Genomic DNA, 22,917 nt, shown 5'->3' with positions numbered 1-22,917 from the left:
CCTTGGTGTTTGTAGACATGCAAGGCAGGCAGCATTCTAGAAGAGTCTTTAAGGGCGGGGTGAGAAAAAGAAGTCAGTGGTCATGGAAGCGCATTTCCCTGTTATGTGTGGCATGGAGCCATGAGTTTCAAAGGGCAAGTGGACATGGTAGGAAGTAGCTGGACTCACAGCATCTCAGTGGGTTCTGTTCTACAAAGCTATCTGCTGAGGAAAGGGAGCCCAAGAAGCAAGCGCTTCGGTGGCACATGACCCAAGGCAGGAACTGGATGAGAAGATCGAAAGAAGTTTGCTGGGAGTCTTTGGCAATTATACAGTGAAGAAAGCTCCAAAATGCCCCTCACTAAAAATTAAAACATGGATTTCTGCCACACTGAAGGGTATGAGGGCCATCCACTATTAGCCCACGCTAGGCTGCATCATTTACTATTTGAAAATGAGACTTTTCTACTATCTTAACATAGCCAGAAAAATGCAGATAAGTCAACCAAAACCTGGGAAGGGAGATCTGGCATCATATTTGGAAGAAATTATGGGAGAAAGCCATTTCTAATAGTTCAGCTCCTTTGACCTCAGTTTCCTAAATTGTAAATGGGAATAATGCCATTTAATTTTAAGCCTAATTTGAACGTTGGAGAGGAGAACTAAGGTTGAATATTTTTGAGAACCTAGCATAGTGATTTGCAGCTATTAGTTTCTCAATAAATACAAGCAAAAAAGGACCCCAACTTCATATTTAACATTTTTGTCAGTCCTCTCTTAGCTGTCATTATATTCCAACTACTTCAATTTTGCTCTAATATACTAAGCATATTTAGTATTTATCATAAAATACTAAGCATATTTTAGTAATTCCCAATATCAGACAATTTCCAATGTCCATTTTTTCTTATTCTGCTTCAGGCTAAACTGTCCAGGTGGGAAAAAAATAAAATAAAATAAAATGACAAAAGTCCTAACTAACTTAGCCCAATTCAGATCTATGCTTCTATCATCATGTCAGTATCCCTCTGAAAACCAGTAACGGCTCTTTTCCTTATTATGAAAGTCAAGCTTTTCTGTCTGTTTCATCCTCAAAATACTATCAGAATATATATTATTATTCATCAATTTATAAACTCAGTGAACAAATATTTATCAAATGCCCATCATACAACAGAGATTCTTCGAAGAGCAAGGGATATAACAGTGAATAAAACATCCATCTCTGCACTCAATGAGCTTACATTCTAATGAAAGAAGCATATAATAAAGAAGATAATTAAAGTAAAACATGCTCAACATTAGGTAGCCAGTAGTATAAAGGGGAAAAATAAAGCAGAGAAAGGTGATAGAAAGTGTTATAGATGGCTGTAATTTTATATAATGTGTCAGGGAAGACCTCAGAGAGAAGATGACATTTAAGTAAAAATCTTGAAAATAAGGGAACAAACCATGTGGATATTCAGGGTACAGACATCCCAGGCAGAGGGAACAGAAAGTACAAATGTCTTGAAGTAGTAGTGTTCTTGGTGTGTTCCAGTTTTCATCTATATCTGGAACTGAGAGAGAAATCCGGTGAATGCTAACAGAGAATATGCAAGAAGTATGGAAAGTCAAATCATCCAACGCTTTATAGGCATGAAAAAGAGCGGATTTTACACTGAAAGAGATGCAAAGCACTGAAGAGATGTAAGCCAAGTAGTAGCACAAAGTAAGGTAGGATCATTCTATTATGTTCTGAGACTGTAGGGTACCAAAGGAAAAGCAAACAAACAAACACAAACAAAACAAAATAAAACAAAAACACTTAATTGGTTACCACAAGAATTCAGTTAAAAATATCAGGGTGTGCCTGGGTGGCTCAGTGGGTTAAAGCCTCTGCCTTCGGCTCAGGTCATGATACCAGGGTCCTGGGATCGAGCCCAGAATCGGGCTCTCTGCTCAGCGGGGAGCCTGCTTCCTCCTCTCTCTCTGCCTGTCTCTCTGCCTGCTTATGATCTCTGTCTGTCAAATGAATAAATAAAATCTTTAAAAAAAAAAAGGATTTAAAAAAAATAAAAAATAAAAATATCAGAAGCTTGGGCTCAGATGACAGCCGTGGAGGTAATAAAAAGAGCCAATATTTTGAATTTGCTGATGCATCAGATGTGGAGTGCAAGAGCTTGCTCCAATGAGACGTCAGGGTTTGGCATGAGCAGCTAGAAGAATGGAGTTTCCATTTCCCAAGATGATGAATTCCAAGAAAAGAGTAGGTTTTATAAAGATCTCCTCTGGTACTGAGTTCTGAATATGTTGTTTCAGATCAATGTTCTACATTCAAAAGAACAAATCAAGAACACTGTTGGTGCTCAATTCTGGATGACAGGGAGAAGTTTAGACTGGAGATCAAGATAATATTTAAAATGAAGAGACTATCTGAAATTAGCAAGGAAGTGAGTGCTGACAGAAAACAGGCCAGCTCCAAGGACTTATCCTTGGGACATACCTATATTTAGAGTTAACGGAGAAGAAAAGGCACCAAGAAATAACAAAGGGAAGGAATGGCCAAGAGAGGTACAAGAAAAATTCGGGCTGCACAGTGACTGGAGAGCCAAGTGAAATTTTGTTTCAAAAAGAAGATAGGAATCAAGTATATAAATATATTTTTTAAAGATTTTATTTATTTATCTGACAGAGAGAGATCACAAGTAGGCAGTCTGGGATCATGACCTGAGCCGAAAGCAGAGGCTTTAACCCACTGAGCCACCCTGGCACCCCAGGAATCAAGTATATTTTTATGCTGATAACCCAAGAAACATGAGGACTGAGAACTTACAATTAAATAAAACAATGTAGGACTCATTAGTGACTTTGGCAGGAGCAGTTTTGCGGCTATTGCAAGAATTAAAGTTAACCAAAGTGGGTTTAAGACAACATGGAGGTATGGAGTGGTTCAAGACAGTGACTACAGCCAATTCTTTCAAAAAGATTTTGAAAAGGAAGAAAAACAGACGTATCTGTGAGAAGCGTTGTCTGAAGAGACACTTTGTTTACATGTTTGTTTTTAAGGAAGAATAAATAGCATGCTTGCCTCCTGTTGAGAATAACTCAAGAGAGAAAAGGGAATTGATGGAAGAGGTGTGCAGAGTTGTCATAATGTGCTTGAGTATGAGGGGACAGCATCAGATTGCAAAAAGACGGGCTAGTGGTCACTAGCAGCATGGACAGTGCATTCATAGCCAACAGGAGAGAAGGCAGAAAGAGTGTAGGGCTACAAATGCAAGGAAGAAGGAAATGTGATGGTGAGACCAGTGGGGATTTTCTTCTATTTGCTTCTGGTTTGCTCAATAAAATAAATAGTAAGATCATACACTGAGCGAGAGGATGTACTGGAAGTGTGAGGGGAGTGCTAAAATTATGAAATAATAAGTTACAAAGTGGAAGAGAGAATAGACAAGGGAAATGTCAGATGACTGGTGCCTGCTTGAGGGTAGCGATCATGACTGTGAGTCAGAATGACGGCCAGCATGACCACATGAACAGTCCTCAAAATAATCTATTACATTAGATCAGTCTCTTCAACACGTCATTTTATGTCATCCCATTTTGCGCATCTCCTCATCTCATTTCCTCATCTGCGTTGGGATCTCCATGCTCTCCCTTGTATAAGTTCTGCCCATTATTTAAGGGCTAGCCCATGGTTTGTATTGTCTATGAAGTTTTTAGTAACATGACTCTGTCTTATTTTCCTCTTTATATTTACTAGCGTTCTCTAGTAACTAAGAGCACATACTGGGAGTTACACTGCCTGGATTCAAATGTCCCGTGTATAACTTTGGAGAAGTTCCTTATCCTCTCTGAGAATGTTTCCCAATCCATAAAACAGACACAACAAAACACAGGATATACTTCAAGGGGCTTTTGTTAAGAATTCCAAGACATAATGCAGGTAAACTACTTAATATAATGCCCACTAAGTAGCAAAAGTTCCACAAATATTGACAATGACAATTAGTTACATTTACTATTATTATAGAATTTATTAATTTATGTATATTAATTGATTCATGGGGAGAATCTTCCCTTAATCACTATGCTATGTAAGCCCATTAAGGATAGGAACTATGTGTTATATTTGCTTTTAAATTTCTCACAAAATAGTGCTCAGAAAGGAGACACTGGATGAGTGTTTACAAAATTGAATTTTACTTACTAACTTGCACTGTAAAATTTAACTTTATCTTACATAGTATGATGATACAATAGTTACTTTACAGAGCACCTAGGTGAAAACGATTTCAGCTTAGGTCATGATCTCAGGGTTGTGAGATCCAGGGATCCTGACCTCTCCTCTCTCTCTAAAAATAATAAATAAAATCTTAAAAAACAAACAATAGTTACTTTATATTGGATCTTTCCATTTGAATTTCTTAGAAAATTAACTAACCCATTAAATATAACCAGCTATCTTCCTATGATACTTTAGAAAAAAAAGTCTCTATCTAATCTCCACCACATCAATACTTAAAAAGATAAAGATGTGAAAAAAAAAGAAGAAAAACAGAAAGAATGTCTTTTTTCAGGGGAAAAATAAATCAAGACATGATAAATGCAGTAAATAATATATAGTGGGCAATATATTTTTTCTACTAAAATCATATGTTCCATACATATAAATCATACATTCCATATATTTTAAGTTGGACATGAAGTGTACAAAATGAAATTTATGTATTTTTAACAGTGCTTTAATATGTTTTATTTTTGACACTGTTTCAATGTTTTAATGCAACAAAATTACATAGGAATATTAAGTATTAAATATTAAAGTTAGAAGACTGAACACAAGTTTTCTCACTTATATAGCAATTATCATTAAGAAAGTATATTGGTTTCAGCAAGGAGACTTTGCAAGGTCATGAAAATATTATGATATACAATGAGAATTTTTAGGCATCTGCCAACATCTCCCATGTCAGTAAAATGATGACTTACTGTCATAACTATATTAAAGTATACTGACTATGAAATCACATCTTCCTCAGCAAAGTAACACTAGCGGAAGTTGGCATCAGAAACAATTTAGGCTTCCTGTAGGGCACTGATATGTGTACAGAAAACATCTGTCATTGAAAAAAATAGTAAGGAAAAATTTCACACAGAAGTCAAATATTCCTTCCACACAGGATTTTTCTAGCAAATGCAGAACTCTATTTTCTTAAGGTAAGTCAATTTGCAAATGTTTGTTAAAAAATCATCTTTGCTTTTTAAATTAGATTTTTTTCATATGGTAAGTTAAGAACTACACATTTGTAACCCCCAAGTCTACCTTTCAAGGGCTAATTTTAGAAATAGTAGAATCTCGAAATTTTTTAAATTATATTTTGCCCAATTACACTAATACTATGCAGATAAATGTAGCATCAATTTCACAAAGGAGAAATAGAAAACGAGAATATTAATTGGATTTCTCATCTCTCTTCCACATCTTTTCTTTTTAATTTGAGAAAAATTATAATTTTTATGTGTTGGCAAAACCTTTGCCTGTAAAGATAACAATAGTTTCCACAAAACTTTGGTTTATTTCATGTGTTCATTTGTGGAACTAATGTCACTACCCAGATTAAAATTGGTATGTAAGTATGACTTTGTCTGTGTGTCTGTTTGTTTGTACTTGTGTGTACATGCTTGTGTGTAAAATCAGCAATACCATGAATCTCCAAGTCACCCAAATGTGAAACTTTACAGTCATCTTTTGATTCCTTTGTTTTCTCTTCCCTTGTATCCAGTCAGTCACTGGATATCATTTCAAAATATACTTGGAATATCTCCCTTCTCTCCCCTTAATTTGCTTCAGGTTTAAAACACACACACACACACACACACACACACACACACACTCACAATTGAAAATTCAACTACATGACTATCCATCCTGAAGCCCTCCTGAATTTGGTGTTTATCTTTCCCCTTCATTTTAACTTATTACTACATATTGCTTTAAATTTCTAAGACAATTATCCTAGAGAAGCTCCTTATCTAATCATATCTACATGAATATAATAGCAGGAGAAATCCTATTAATCTAAGCTTTTCCTATCTATAATATCCTTCATAGAAATAAAATGGCAGAAATGTTTCTTCCTAAATATCATTTCCTTCATGTCATGTTTCTCCTCTAATACCTTCTATTTGTCTACTAAGACATGTCTAAACAAAGGCAGGGGCATTGTTTGTAACACTCTTCATCATTCTTCCTAGGCCAATGATCTGGAATGGCTAGCCTTCCATTCTCATTGGGTTGTTTCCTCACAAGGCCTCATATACTTACTGTCTAAACCCTATCATCTTTTTCTATTCCCCAGTTATCTAAAATCTCTGCATTTGAAAAATTTCTTTTTCTTTTTTTCTTTACTTTTTTAGAATGCAATCCATCACATTTTTTTAAAGATTTTATTTATTTATTTGACAGAGAGAGAGATCACAAGGAGGCAGCGAGGCAGGCAGAGAGAGAGGGGGAAGCAGGCTCCCCGCTGAGCAGAGAGCCCGATGCGGGGCTCGATCCCAGGACCCTGAGATCATGACCTGAGCTGAAGGCAGAGGTTTTAACCCACTGAGCCACCCAGGCGCCCCCAATCCATCACATTTTTTTATATGAGCCCTGATTTTTAATAAAGATTAATTTAATTTTTAACAAAATCTTTAATAAAGATTAATGAAGATTTATTATCTTTAATAAAGATTCTGCCAAAAGTCACACAGAGTAAAAATTTGAGGTATACAAAATTAGAAATATAAGGAAACATTAATGGATATAAAAGTGGATAAATAGGGGCGCCTGGGTGGCTCACTTACTTAAAGCTTTCCTTCATCTCACCTCCACATAGTGGTACTTCTAAATTCACACTTCCAGGTCCAACTGACCCCCGAACAACACAGGATTGAACTGTGTGGGTCCACTTACAAACAGATTTTTTTTTTAAATATCAATACAGTACATTACTATAAATGTATTTTCTTTTCCTTATGATTTTCTTATTATCTTCTCTGTAGTTTACATTATTGTAATAATACATTAGGTAATACATATATAAAATATGTGTTAATAGTAGGCTAGCACTAGTTAAGATTTTGGGAGAGTCAAAAGTTATATACAGATTTTTGATGAATGGAGATTTGGTGCCACTAACCCCATATTGTTCAAAGGTCAAGTGTACTATAATTTTTTGGATATTTTCTATTTTGAATTCATAATGTTCTATAATAAAGAACTGTATCTGTTTTCATAAGTACACAATTAGATTTTGATAAATGATGAATATATAAAATAATTAAAAATTATTTTATAGAATGATCAGGCTGGGAATGAAAACTGAAAACTATTATTTGGAATGCTGGGAAGAAAGCACCTATCATTAAACACAAAGTGTTCAAAAAACAAAATTGGAAGTCTCATACTTCCTGATTTCAAAACTTATTACAAAGCTACAGTAAGACTGTTATTGCCATAAAAGCAGAAATATAGATCAATCAAATAGAATGGAAAGCTCAGAAATAACCCCTTACATATATAGTCAAATGGTTTTCAGTAATGGTGTCAAGATAACACAAAGGGAACAGATTAGACTTTTCAAGAAATTCTGTTGGTAAAACTGTATCCACAGTTAATTCAAAATAAAGACCTAAGTAAAGGAGTTAAAAGTATAAAACTCTTAGGAAAAAAAACCAAAAAACAAAAAAACAGTGTGGTATGTGGATGGCCCAGTTGATTCTGCAGCTGACTCTTGATTTTGGCTCAGGTCATGATCTCTGGGTCCTGGGATGGAACTACAACTCAACATCAAAGTAACCCAAGCAATCCAATTAAAACACAGGCAAATGACTTGAACAGACATTTCTGCAAAGAAAATATACAAATGACTAAAAAGCACATGAAAAGATAAAAGCACATGACTAATCAATGACATTAAAACTATAAGATACACCTCACATCTAAAAGAATGGCTACTCGAAAGAAAGAAAGAAGAAAAGATATGGAGAAACTGGAACCCTGCACACTAGTACAGCTACTGTGATAATCTGTATAGTGCTTCCCCCAAAAATTAAAAGTTGAATTAGCATATGACTAAATAATTCCACTTCTGGGTATATATATCCAAAAGCACTGAAAACACAACTCAAGAGTTACTTGTGAACCCATGTTCATTGAGGTATTATTCAGGAATACAAAAGTAAAGTGGGGCGCCTGGGTGGCTCAGTGGGTCAAGCCTCTGCCTTCGGCTCAGGTCATGATCCCAGAGTCCTGGGATCAAGCCCCACATCAGATTCTCTGCTCAGTGGGGAGCCTGCTTCCCCCCTCTCTCTGCCTGCCCCTCTGCTTACTTGTGCTCTCTCTGTCAAATAAATAAAAATTAAAAAAAAAAATCTTAAAAGAAAAAAAAGTAAAGGAAACCCAGTGTTCATCAATAGATGGGTGGATGAAAGTAGTATATACATATAATGAAATATTATTTAACTTTAAAAAGTTCAGAAATTCTAACACACACTATAACATGGATGAACCTTGAGACATTAGCTAAGTGAAACAAGCCAGTCAGAAAAAGACAAAAGCTGTATGATCCCAATTATATGAAGTACCAAGGGTAGTCATATTCATAGTGACAGCAATTTGAATGCTGATTGTCAGGGGCCAGGGATCAGAGGGAATATGGAGGAGCTGTTTAATGGATAAGAGTTTCAATTTTGCAAGATGAAAAGACTTCTGGAGATTGCACAACAACGTGACAATATTTACAGAGGAGGGAAAAAAACTTTCTCTCCCCTCTTGTTTTGGGAACATAAGGCTTGCAAATTAAATTGACAAAATAAAGAGTAACAGGAGAAAAGGCATATAAATTTTACTTGATATTAATATTTTTGATTTTGATGTATATGGAGGCCTTCATAGAAAAGTACTGAATACCCAAAAAAGTGGTTAAACCTGGCAGCTTATACATCTTTTAACAAAAGGTGATCAATTGTGAAGAAGTGACAAGACAGAAACAAAACAAAACAACCCAACAACAACCATGTTTGGGCCCATGTTTGGGTTGGTAAACTGTAGAAGAGCAAACATATGGGAGAAACTAGTGGCAGATAAGGGTTAGTTAGTTTATGCATAATCATCTCAGTGCCATATCTATCTCTATTGAAAAAGGTTGTTGTGCCTTTCCTGGTTCAAAAGAGAGGGACACTTTCGAAATGGAAATGCATGCCTTGCATTTAAGCAGACTGGAAGCATAAGAGAGCTTTTCCTGTCTGCAGTTTCTCAGTTGCCTTCAACTTAAAATAATTTTTATGTCAAAATGGTACGGCTTGAGGTACCATATTCTGATCTCCTTCATACTTAACACTTATAAAATGTACACTTAAAAATAGTTAAGATAACACATTTTATGCTACACGTATTTTACCATAATTTTTTAAAATTCAAAGTAACAGTGTCAAAAAATTAAATAAAGAGGTTTTTTGGGGGTAGTTCAAGTCTAAATTGGGTTATGCAGTATGCTTTCTGTTTACAGTGGTACATAAATGTGTCCCTGAGAACATACCTAGAAATGCTTTACTCCATTTTCTTATTTGAAAGGAAAATTATAGTGTAATATTATTATCCCAAAGATAGTAATACCTATCATCTCCATTTCTGTCAAATATATATTTGTATGCATATATAAACATACACAAATCCCCTTTTTATCTGGGTAGTGAAATTAATTCCACACATGAGCACATTACATAAATCAAGTATTGTAGAAATTATGATTATCAAAATTTTTGCCAGCATATGAAAGTTGTAGTAATTCTCAAATTAAAAAGAGAAGATATGGAACAGAGATGAGAAATCCAATTAACATTTTCGTTTTCTCTCTCTCCTTTGTGCAATCAGTGCTGTATTTGTCACTTTTTAATTCATGAGAAAGGCCATCCATATAAATGGACAAGTACATTTATGAGATTGAGCACAGACAAAAATGTATACTATGGTTTATTTTTGTTTTATGTAGTAAATAAATTTGTTGTCCTCTGAGAGCAACTTATTCAGAATTTGTATGCTACAGCTCTTCCACTAATAATGCAAGACTGCTCCAGTCTTTTTCTCTTTATCAGCTTGCATGTGTGCATACGTAAGAAGCAGTTATTTGGTCTAGGATATAAATAGCTGAAATAAATCTCCAATTTCCTCATTTTTTTCTCTGATGAAATATATTTAAATGCCAGCTGCATTATAACCTTCAAATAACTCAATACCAGAACTTGAAGTGCTATTAAATGTCTGAATACAAGTAAATGCTAAAGAACCTTAGTATTTTGTTTTAATTTCCCATAGCTTTTTTATAAATATTCACCCAATAATTACTGTTAATTTCTTATTCAAAAATAATTGCAGAGTAAAGGGAAAAGCCGACTGCTTAAAAAGTTTCCTCACTTAGTTGAAAAAGGGAGCCTAGGGCATAAGAGAATCAGATAGAATAATAATAATAAACATAAAAATTTCACCAGGAACTCAAGGCAATCCTATTCTTACTTTGTCATTTTTGCAATTATAGGTGTGTTCACACAATACTGTTAATTAGTTGTTTATGTAAATATAGCCCTTTTACCTCCTCATAGACAGGGGCTGTTATGTGCATTAATTTGTTCTCAAAGCTAAGTTTATGGTAGGTACGTGACAGGGGCTGTTTGGCTGATTGACTGATTTGCTGGTTTAATCAGTGAAAGGAAACTGGGGCTTAGAAAATGAATGTCTTGCCCAAGACATAACAGTTAGCCATAGAAACAGATCTTAAACTTATGTGTTCAGCCCTATACCTAGAGATTTTTCCCAATTACTTGAAAAATCTCTCTCCACAGTTGGCTTTTTCTTCCCACATTTGTTTCACATATAATAGCATAGAGTCATGTATCTAAACTTCATCGATTATGGTCATAGTCATGTTTTCTCTACTTCTAGGACAGACCAGAACCATGATATAACACTGACTACTGATGCCCAAGCAAACCAAAGCATGGTTTTTGCTGTCATTCATTGAATATGCAATTCAATGCTATTTTCAAAAATAATGCAAACACACAAACACACACGCATCTACATTTAATTTACTTAATGATTATTCCTTTACTTAATGATTTATTTTTACTTAATGATTATTCCTTTACTTTTGTAACTTTATGGAGTTGTACACATCCATAGATTCATTATATTTCTAGCATTGACTGTTTCAGGCACTCAGTAAATACTTAACATCTCTATGTATTAGTAAAAAGAAATTAGAATATTTAGGTGTTTAAAGTTCTGTCAATTTACCCAGATGTGGGTTTCTCACAGAGGCTTTCCCTCACTACTTTATTCACCACACCTTACCATTCTCAGGTCTTTTATTCATTCTAAATTCCATGAAGTAGGAACTTCTGTGTTCACTGTTATATCCCAGGCACATAGAACAATATCTGGCACATATTTGCATACTAAGTGCTCAAAAATAATGCATTAAATGTCTCTTAATGGAATTTTTAATTTGGTAACTCTTTAAATTTCTCTCTCCAGATATTAACATAAAAATCTTATGTTAAAAATCTAAACAAAATGACGTCTATTTACTTGTTTTCTGAAAATAGTAATATTTAGGCCCTGTTCTTATATACAAACTACATAAATTTAAGAAATCTTAGAACTATAATTATTGAAAAACATGGTAACAAATCCCTAATGCTGATCATTAACACATTAAGCTAATATTCATTTTCCTCAAAGTTCTGAATCAGAATTTTATGACATTTTACTTTTGTTTTTTAAGTTAGGGAGTTTATGGGCAAAGGAGAGAGAGGGGTGGTAAGACCATCAGTAATTTTATTTATATGTATATGCAGACCATAACAAGAATCCTAGAAATGGAGGGACTTAAAGAATAAAAAATTTAGTAAGATCTTCAGTCTTAACTGCACTTAAAATAGCCTATTACCATGACTATTTGTAATACTATTATTTTATTTGCTCAAATAATTAAAGAGTATATACAAATGTATTACAAACGTCAATAAATTAAGTATAAGTAAGTTAATTAATTAATGTAAATATTCAAACAATATTCACTATTCACTATTCAATATTTACTATTCAATATTCGATATTCAAATTCACTAGGAATGGACATTCCAGAACTTAACCCTACCTTGTCCTGATGTTTCATCACAATCACTTCAAGGAAATTTTTATCTACTCTCTCCTCTGTGAAAACACGGGATATTTACTAAAAGTTTTTTGCTCTGAACATATCTTCAAATATTTATAGATGGATATTAAGGCCAAACACAACACTAAACTAATAGGATAATTTTTCTGAATTCAGTCAAGCCAGTTTAAGGCTATATTCTAGTAAAATACACTGAGATACTTGAATGAATTGACTGTGTGGTTCAGACACTTTGTAAGTAAATATCAACTCTGTTTTTCTACTAAAATAAATTAAGCTCTTCTTAAAACTATTTTTCAATACCAATTTTGTACACCTTTATGTAATTTATCAGTCATCACTGAGACTAACTTAATGTGTTCATATCGTTTTAAGATATAAGTATCCAAAAATTGAACAGTAACTAACACCAAAATTGAAAAAAAGAAAGTTTTCTACATCAAATGAGTATAGGCAGATTTCTACTTCTTTTAAATAACAGTTTGGATATATGATTCATAATGTGTTTTTCAACATTAGATTTTCCCAGTCATAGAACTGAGTCATTCAACATGACTTGCAAATATCTCCAGTAAAACTCACATACATTTTATGATTTGTACAGAAAGTTTGGATGGTTTTATGTTTCTTACTGATAGTACACACTATGGTGGTACATAAAAATAAAACAGAAAATTATTCATTTCATTAATATTATTTCACAGGGCATTTTTAAAATCTCAAAATTTGAGCAGTAATCATCACAGTAAACAGGAGGTGGTTCAAGATGGTGATATAGAAAAATCTCAACTTAATTCCTCCCACAGACACACCAAATTTGCAGCTACATATAGAATAATTCTCTGAAAAAGACTTGAAAACTGGCTGATCAGCTCCTCCACAACAAAGGATAATGGGGTCACATTAGGATGAGGGGGGAGAGGAAGACACTTGGTCTCACCAAAATCCCCACCCAACACATCAACTTACAATCTGATCACAATCAGGTCTTACAAATACAGTTTTTCCCTGAGGAGTAAGAGGCTCCTGCTCCACATCAGGACTCCCAACCCTTGAGACCTGCACTGAAGAGACAAGGCCCCAGAAGAGCTGGCTTTGAAAACCAACAGAACTTGTGTTCAACAAACCCAAAGGGTTGTAGGAAGCTGAGAATCTCTCCTAAAGGGATCGCATGAAGCCTCACGCACCCCAAGACCCAGCACAAAAGCAGCAGTTTGAAAATCACTATACCATGTGTGGAAGAGATTCAGTTGTTAATCTTAAAGTGTCTGCTGGAGGGGCAGGGGCCTGATAGGACTCTGGAGACAGAGATGTTGGTGAACAAGATTTTAGGGCTCTCATTCTACTTGGTAGAGCCAGAGATGGTGGCTGACATTTTTTACACTCTTCCAAGTACCAGTGAGTGTGCCCCAACACTGTACTTTCCCATGGCTTTGCTAATGCCAGTAGTTGCATCCCACCTTAATGCTCTCCTACAGCCTCACTAAAGCTGGCAGGCAGGCCCAGGTCCTATATTACCCCACAGGACCACTAAAACAAGTGGAAATACCTGATCCCATGATCTCCATTGCCCCATTAAAGCTGGTGGGTGTGTGTACAGTTCATGCATGAGATGCCTCTTGAGTGTTCAACTATAGTGGCAAGGGGGGTTTGCATTTTTGGGCCCCACAGTACTGAAACAATTGGAGTGACAGTTTTTGGCAGGGTTACAACCCCAAGGTTCAGCACAGACAGAAGGCTGAAACACCTGGGGCACTTGGGTGGCTCAGTCGGTTAAGCTTCGGCCTTCTGCTCAGGTCATGATCTAAGGGCCTGGGATTGAGCCCCCCATAGCCTTGGTTCCTTGCTCAGCAGGGAGCCTGGTTCTCTCTCTCCCTCTGCTTTCTGCTCCCCTTGCTTGTGTTCTCTCTCTCACTCTGTCAAATAAATAAATAAAATCTTAGAAGAAGAAGAAGAAACAGAAGAAGAAGAAGAAGAATATGGAGAAGGGGAAGGAGGAGGAGAAGGAGGAAGAGGAGGAGAAAGAGAAGAGGAGGACACAGAGTTGCTTTTAGGGGCATAGGCTGTGAATGCCATCTTTGTGCTCTCCTGTGGCTATGCTACAGCCAGCCAGTACCTCCCAGAAAGGAGTTTATGTAGTCATTCAGAGCTTTGACTTTTGCAATTGTTGCTAAGGAGATACTTCCCAAAAACTTGGTCTGGAGGCCAGCTGGATTTACAACTGTAGTCCTGCAGGACTATATATGTTAGCATACTTTAAAAGCTTTTGCGTGAGGGTCTGATTTCCAATCAGCCTGAAATTGGGGGCTAAGATCCCTCCCTCTGAAACAATGACAGGTCTTGATACAGCCCCAAAAATAGGGATGGATCAAAAGTTATCAGGCTGTTTAGACAACTGCAAAGGTTTGAGAGACAGCCAAGAGCTAGGACAAGGTTCAAAGATAAGTGTAATCTTCTACATAAAGCCACTCCTTCAAGACTGGGAGGGGTAAGTGCTTCTCCTAATACATGTGGACAAACACAAAGAATCAAGGAAACTGAGGAAACAAATATGTTCCAAATGAAAGAACAAGACTGTGGGAAAAAACCTTAATGAAAGAAAGATAAGTAATTTATCTGATAAACAGTTCAATGTAATGGTATAAGGATGCTCACTGACTCAGGAGAAGAATGGATGAACATACTAGAGTTTTGACAAAGAGAGAGAAAATATTATAAAGTACCAAACAGAAGTCACAGAGCTGAAGAAAAAGACAACTGAACTAAAAAGTACACAAGAGTTTTCAACAATAGACTAGATGAAGCAGAAAAAGGATTAGTGATCTGGAAAAGGGGCAGTGGAACTCACTAAAGCACAGTAGCAGAAAGAAAAAAAATAATAATTAAAAAAAGTGAAGATAGCTTAAGGAGTCAACATCAAATAAAACAATATTTGCATTTTAGGGGTCCCAGGAGAATAAAGTGAGAAAGGGGCAGGAAACTTATTTGAAGAAGTAATAGCTGAAAATTGCTCTAGCCTGGGGAAGAAAACAGATATCCAGAGCCAGGAAACCAATGAGTCTAAAAAAAAAAAAAAAATGAACTGGAAGAAATCAATACCAAGTCACATTATAATTAAAATGTCAACAGTTAAATATAAAGAATCTTAAATGCCACAAGAGAAAAAGGACTTGATATGTATAAGAGAACCCCCATAAAACTGTAAGCAGATTTTTTTGCCAGTAACTTTGCAGGTCAGAAGAGAGACATGGTATACCTAAAGAGCTGAAGAGAAAAAACTTTCAACCAACCACAAATACTCTACCCAGCAATAATATCATGCAGAATTAAAGGAAAGATAAAGAGTTTTCCAAAAAGCAAAAGCTAAGGGAATTCACACCACTAAACGAGCCTATAAGAAATGTTAAAGGGACTACTTTAAGCTGAAAAGAAAGAATACTAATTAGTAACAAGAAACATATGAAAGTGAAAATCTCAATGGTAAAGGCAAATATTTAAGAAAGGTAGCAGACTAAACTTACACAGCTAGTGTGAAGGTTAAAAGACAAAAGTAGTATAAGTGCCTATAATTTGTTAAGGGATACACAAAATAAAAAGATTCAAAATGTGACATGAAAATATAAAGTGCAGGGGGGGTGGTAGAGTGAAAATGTAGAGTTTTAGAATATATTCAGACTTAACTTGTTATCAACTTAAAATAGACTGTTGTATATGTAGGCCACTATATGTAAACATTATGATAACCACCAAGCAAAAACCTGTAGGAAGATACACAAAAGGTAATGATAAAAGAATCAAAGCGTAACATTGAAGACAGTCTTCAAACCACCAAGGAAGAGAAAAAAAATAAGAAAAAAGAAAGAATAAGTACAAAACTATAAGAGTCAGAAAACAATTAACAAAATGGCAAATAGTACATAGCTATCAATAATTACATATAAGTGGACTAAATTCTCCAATGGAAAAAACAAAGACTGGCTGGATGGATTAAAACAAACAAACAAATAAGACCAATCTGTATGTTACCTAGAAGAAACTCACTTCAGATGTAGAACATACACTGACTGAAAGTGAAGGTATGGAAAAATCCTGCAATCATGGAAGCTACAGTAGCTATACTTTTATCAGATAAATTAGATTTTAAAACAAAGACTATAATAAAAGACAAAGAAGGCATTACATAATGGAAAAGGATCAATCCAGCAAGAAGATGTAACCTATAAATAACTATACACCCAATATATCCATAGCATTTATTAACAAATGTAAAGAGTGAAATTAACAGCAGAACAGCAGTACGGTAAGAGTAGGATTTTTAAAACCTCACTTACATCAGTGGATAGACTGTCCAGACAGAAAATCAATAAGGAAACATCAGCCTTAAACAACACATTAGACCAAATGGACTCTAAAATATGAACATTCCACCCAAGATAGCAAAATACACATTCTTCTCAGGTGCATATGGAACACTCTCCAGGATAGATCATATGTTAAACCACAGAATGAATCTAAATATATTTAAGAAGACTGAAATCTTATCAAGCATCTTTTCCAACCACAATGGTATGAAAGTGGAAATCAATTACAAGATCATGACTAGAAAATTTAAAAAAATATATATGTGGAGATTAAACAACATGGTACTGAACAACTAATGTGTCAATGAAGAAATCAATAGGGAACTAAAACAAACAAGCAAACCAAAAAACAAAAAACTCTTGAGAATGTAAATGAAAAGAGAACACACCAAAATCTATGGGATGGAGCAAAAGCAGTTCTAAGAAGTAAGCTCAGAGTGATATAACTTCAATAAATGAAAAATCCCAATCTAGTTATACACTTAACAGAACTAGAAAAGGAAGAACAAAGACAGAAACAATAAAAGAGCAGAAATGAATGAAATAAAGACTAAAATGCAATAGAAAAGATTAGTGAAAGAGCTGGTAAAAAGGTAAACAATGTTGATAAACCTTTCACTAGACTCATCAAGGGGAAAAAGAGAGAGAGAGAAACAGAGAAACAGAGAGGATCCAAACAAATAAATCAGAAATGAAAGACCAGAAATTACAACTAGTACTAGAGAAATACAAAGGATCAAAAGAGACTGCTATGAACAATTATACACCATCAAATTGGACAACCTGAAAAGACAGATAAATTCCTGAAACATACAACCTTCCTAAATCATGAACAAAGAGAAAATGTGAATGGACCAATTACTAGAAAGGAGATTGAATTAATAATCAAAAACGTCCCAAAAAACAGAAGTCCAGGACCAGATGGTTTCACTGGTAAATTCTACCAAAACTTCAAAAATTTAATACACATCTTTCTCAAACTCTTCCAAAAAAAACTGAAGAGGAATGAATACTTAGAAATTCATTTTACAAGGTCGGCATTACCCTAATACCAAAGCCAGACAAGACCACAAAAAAGAAAATTATAGGCCAACACCCCTGATGTGCATAAATGCAAAATCTAATCTTCAACAGGTATTTGCAAACCCAATTCAATATTAAAAGGACCTTGCATAATGATTAAGTGGGATTAATTTCTGGGATGAAAGGATGATTCAACATCTGCAAATCAATAAATGTGATACTCCACATTAATAAAATAAGGGATAAAAATCACATAATCATCTCAATAGATGCAGAAAAGGCATCTGACAAAGTTCAACATCCATTTAAAATAAAAATGCTCTACAAAATGGGTATAGAGAAAATATACTTCAACATACTAAAGCTCATATATGACAAGCCCACAGCTAACATCATACTCATTGGTGAAAAGCTGTTACTCCATTATCAGGAAAATGCCGAGGATTCCCACTCTTAGCACTTTTATTCAACATAGCACTGGATGTACTTACCAGAGCAATTTGGAAAGAAGCAGAAGGAGGAGGAGAAGGATGGCAGGGAGAGAAGGAGGAAGAGGAAGAGGAGGAAGAAATGAAAGGCATTCAAATTGGACAGAAAGAAGTAAAACTGTCACTATTTGTAAATGATAAAATTTTATATACAAAAACCCCCAAGACTCTATCAAAAAAGAGTCTGTTAAAACTAATAAAAAAAACTGTTAGAACTAATAAGCTAGCTAATTCAGTAAAGTTGAATGATACAGAATCAATACACAAATATCTGCTGTGTTTTTATACACTAAACACAAACTATCGGGAAGAGAAATTAAGAAAGCAATCCCATTTACAACTATATCAAAAAGAATAAAATACTTAGGAATAAATTTAATAAATTTAATTTACAGAGGTGAAAGACCTATATATTAAAAACTATGATAATGATACAAAAATTGAAGACACAAATAAATAGAAAGATATTGAATGCTCATGGATGAGAAGAGTAAGTATTGTTAACATGCCCATATTACTCAAAGTAATCTACAGATTTAATGCAATTTCTATTCAAAATTGCAAAGGCTTTTTTCACAGAAATAGAACAAACAATCCCAAAACTTGTATGGAACCACAAAAGATCCCAAATAGACAAAGCAATATCTGGAAAGAAGAAATAAGCTGGAGGCACCATGGTCCCTGATTTCAAAGTATATCACAAAGTTTCAGTAACCAAACAGTATGCTATTGGCATAAAAATAGACCCATAGATCAATGGGACAGAATAGAGAGTCCCCAAATAAACCCATGCATATATGATCAATTAATTTATGAAAAAGAAGGCAAGAATGTACAATGGGGAAAAGACAGTCTCTTAATAAATGGTGTTAGAAAAACTGGACAGACATAAGCAACAGAATAAAATTAGACCACTATCTTACACCATACCCAAAAATTAACTCAAAATGGTTTAAAGACTTGAATGTTAAGACTTGAAACCATAAAACTCCCAGAAGAAAACAGACACACTCCGCTCCTGACATCTATCTTGGTGATGACTTTTTGGATCTGATTCCAAAGTTAAAAACAAGAAAAGCAAAAATAAACAAGTGGGGCTGCATCAAACTAAAAACTCCCTGCACTGCAAAGAAAACCAGAATCAAAATGAAAGGGCCACCTACCAAAAGGAAGGAGATATTTGAAAATCACATATATTATAGGGGTTAATATCCAAAATATGCAAAAAATTGATACAACTCAGTAACAATAATAACAATCCAATTAAAAAATGGGAAGATCTGTACATTTTTCCAAAGACGATATACAGGTGGCCAATGGGCACATGAAAATATGCTCATTATCACTAAAAAGTCAAGCAATGGAAATCAAAATCTCAATGACATATCACCTCACAACTGTCAGAATGGCTAATATCAAAAAGACAAGAAATTAGTGTTGATAAAAATATAGGGAAAAGACTTTCATATACTGCTGGTGGGAATGTAAACTGGTGCAGCCATTATGGAAAACAGTGTGTAGGTTCCTCAAAATATTAAGGATAGGACTACCATAAGATACAAAAATTCCTCTGCTGGGTATTTATCCCAAAAGACAGAAACACACATTTAAGTCACATATGCACCATTATGTTCACTGCAACATTATTTACAGTAGTCAAGATATGGAAATATCCTAAGTTTCCATAGAAGGATAAATGAATAAAGTAGTATATATACACAATGGAATACTCAGCCATAAATATGGATGAAATCTTGCCATTTGCAACAATATGGATGGACCTTGATGGTATTACACTAAGTAAAATAAGTTAGACAGAAAAAGACAAAGACTATATGATTTCACCTACAGATGAAATCTAAAAAACAATAAAATGAATAAACAAAACGGATACAGAGAACAGACTGGTGGTCTCAAGAGGGGAGAACGTTTGGGGGCTGGGAGAATTGGGTGAATGAGGTCAAGAGGTACAAATTTCCAGTTATAAAATAAGTAAGTCATGGAGATATAATGTACAGTATGACTACTACAGTCAAAAATACTGTGTTGCATATTTGATAGGTGCAGAAAGAGTAAATCTTAAAAGGTCTCACCACGAGAAAAAAAATTTTGTTATTCTGTATGCTGATAGATGTTAACTAGAATTTATTGTGGTGATCATTTCACATTGTATGCAAATATCAAATCACTATGTTGTACCCTGAAATGAGTATTATCTTATACATCAATTATACCTCAACTTAAAAGAAAGGGATGTGGTGTTTAGAAATTCTTGTAATAAATTGTGTGTGTAATAAAATGTGTGTGTGTAATAAAATGTGTCAACCTCATACACACACAAAATAAAAACACAGTAAGCATTGCATTTTGTGTAATTTTTATAGTAATCCATTTGAAATCTCCATTTTAAAATGCTGAATTGTTCTATATTTTAAGGCTTAATTACTCAAGTACTTAATTTACTAAGTGATTCTTAAAAGAAGAAATACATTGGCCACAAATATTTTAAACAATGTTCAGTGAAGATTTTCATTCTTTTTTTGAAGTGATGGTTCTGTACTAAAACAGCTGTCAGCTTAATTATCCCAGATCTCATATAAAATTTATGTTCTTATAGTTGAAAGTGAAGAATTCTTAAAAATTTGAAACAGTGTTTATGTTTTTCCTGAATAGGCATCGCATTTATCCATTTTATCACAACATGATATATAAAACAAAGTAAGAAATGCATTATTATAATGGTATAAACAGCATCTAAAGTGTTCAAAATTCTTTCAAAGAATATGCTTATTGTATATCTTAAATGTGTCTATGTACAAACATACAAATATGGATAAAACTACCCATAAAATGATATAGGTCTTTGGAATGCACAAATGTAATATTCAATGTTTTAGTCATTTACTAGAGGCCAGAGATGTCCACAATATGTAGTTATTTGTGGTTGGTTTTGGGATTTTTGGGGTTTTTTTTTTTGAGAGAGACATTTCAAAAGCATACTAAGGTATACAAGCCCAGTTACTTAGCTATCAAATAAACCTGACGATCCAGTCCCAGCAATTCAACAAGATTTGTTTACTCTGTTTTGGTCTCATTTATAGTAATTTAGAAAGGAAAAAAATCAGATTTATTTAATATGATGTTAACATCACTATGCTACTAATGTAATATAACCATTATAGGTGGCAGCCATTATTTGCATTAACTGTGATTTTATTCTATATGGAGAAAGTCATTACATGTCTAAAAGAACAACTTCTATTTCCATGGAAGTGGGGTCTGCAGCATATCTGTAAACTTGGAAATTTTCTAAAGTCTCGGGATATATCTTTTCTAAGTGCCAAGAGTCTGCCTTGTAAGAACTACATTACTAGGATGACAATACTTCCGCTAAATATTCTGACTTTTATTACACCCATTTAAAACATGTTCAACTATCTAGGCATAGCTTACAGTTAATCATAAACAAGCTGAATTTTTCAACATCATCTTGCATGCAGTATTACTATTTCCCAGTGACTATTTCTTCCATGGCTGATAGCTGAGCATTCTAATTATAAATAGTACCATAAATTGCTGGAATCCATAATAAATAATGTTTAAAGGGTCAAAGAATCATACAGGCAATTGGCCATTTTTACACTGGAAGCAAAGCATACAGTTTTTCAATACAAAGTTTAAGAGCTTTCTAGGCAGGCAAGCATATAACCTATCAAATAGCATGTTTATTTTGTATTTGGGAAGATAAAGCAAAGCAAAACAAAAAACATCTCATGAAGAGAAACCTGTTAGGCTTGCATATTCTGTGGTGTCTTTGCAAGCGTACTATTTTGCTTTGCCAGGGAAGAAAATAGCTCGTATTTCTTATCATATGATGCACAGTACATCCCCACTATGGCATAGGTATTCAGAACCATAGAGATCCAGAAGTTCTGAGATATTGTGAGATATAGAGACTAGCAATATATAAGATTACAGGACACATGTAAACTCACCCTTCTAATCTCACATCCGGTAGACTTCTGTTAAGGGCGATCAAGTCACTGGCCATAAGGTTAAACTGATTGATTTTAAACAGTTCTTTCATTTTCTCCTGGTCATCTTTAGGAATCAGCACAGCCTTTCCCATTTCTCCTGGCCCTTCTTGATTTCTTGAAATAACAGCTGTAAGACACACACAAGTACACACACACATACAAACACACAGATAATGAACTGAATAAATAAACTCATATGTTAGATTAGATTTTGAAGTCTATTTTCTAGAGACTGGCTTAATATAATCATCAAGTCTTTATTGCTTACTTACAAACCATACACTATGCTAATGAAACAACTTATTTTAATTCATTATCTCAATGCTGCATGTTGCCTTTTAAGTCTAAACATATTGTATGATTTGACTAATCATCTAGACTTGATAATTAAGCAATACCAAGCACCAAAACTTAAAACTTCTCTGTCATATTTTTTTTAAGACTTTTTATTTATTATTTGACAGACAGAGATCACAGCAGGCAGAAAGGCAGGCAGGGGGCAGTGGTGGGGAAGCAGACTCCCTGCTAAACTCAATCTCAGGACTCTGGGATCATGACCTGAGCTGAAGGCAGAGGCTTTAAACCACTAAGCCACCCAGGCGTCCCTGTCATATTTTTTTTTTTAAGTTTATTTTAAAGATTTTATTTATTTATTTGTCAGAGAGAGAGAGGGAGAGAGAGCGAGCACAGGCAGACAGAATGGCAGGCAGAGGCAGAGGGAGAAGCAGGCTCCCTGATGAGCAAGGAGCCCGATGTGGGACTCGATCCCAGGACGCTGGGATCATGACCTGAGCTGAAGGCAGCTGCTTAACCAACTGAT

General features: G+C 34.6%; 1 protein-coding gene across 2 annotated transcripts in view; it reads right to left on the bottom strand.

Annotated features, from left to right (window-relative positions):
• Positions 1 to 22,917, bottom strand: part of LOC111145595 (polypeptide N-acetylgalactosaminyltransferase 13) — a 447,585-nt gene that overhangs the window by 268,562 nt on the left and 156,106 nt on the right. For both annotated transcript variants that reach the window (XM_022500591.1, XM_022500602.1), the window contains exon 2: positions 22,056 to 22,224. In XM_022500591.1, coding sequence (XP_022356299.1) covers positions 22,056 to 22,224 — 169 coding nt within the window. The remainder of the gene's footprint in view (positions 1 to 22,055; positions 22,225 to 22,917) is intronic.

The sequence above is a fragment of the Enhydra lutris genome, unplaced genomic scaffold, assembly GCF_002288905.1.
Source record: "Enhydra lutris kenyoni isolate GAN:26980312 unplaced genomic scaffold, ASM228890v2 scaffoldscaffold1, whole genome shotgun sequence".
Lineage (NCBI taxonomy): Eukaryota > Metazoa > Chordata > Mammalia > Carnivora > Mustelidae > Enhydra > Enhydra lutris.
Note: the sequence above shows the minus strand (reverse complement) of the source record. Positions and strands in the feature narration are given on the sequence as shown.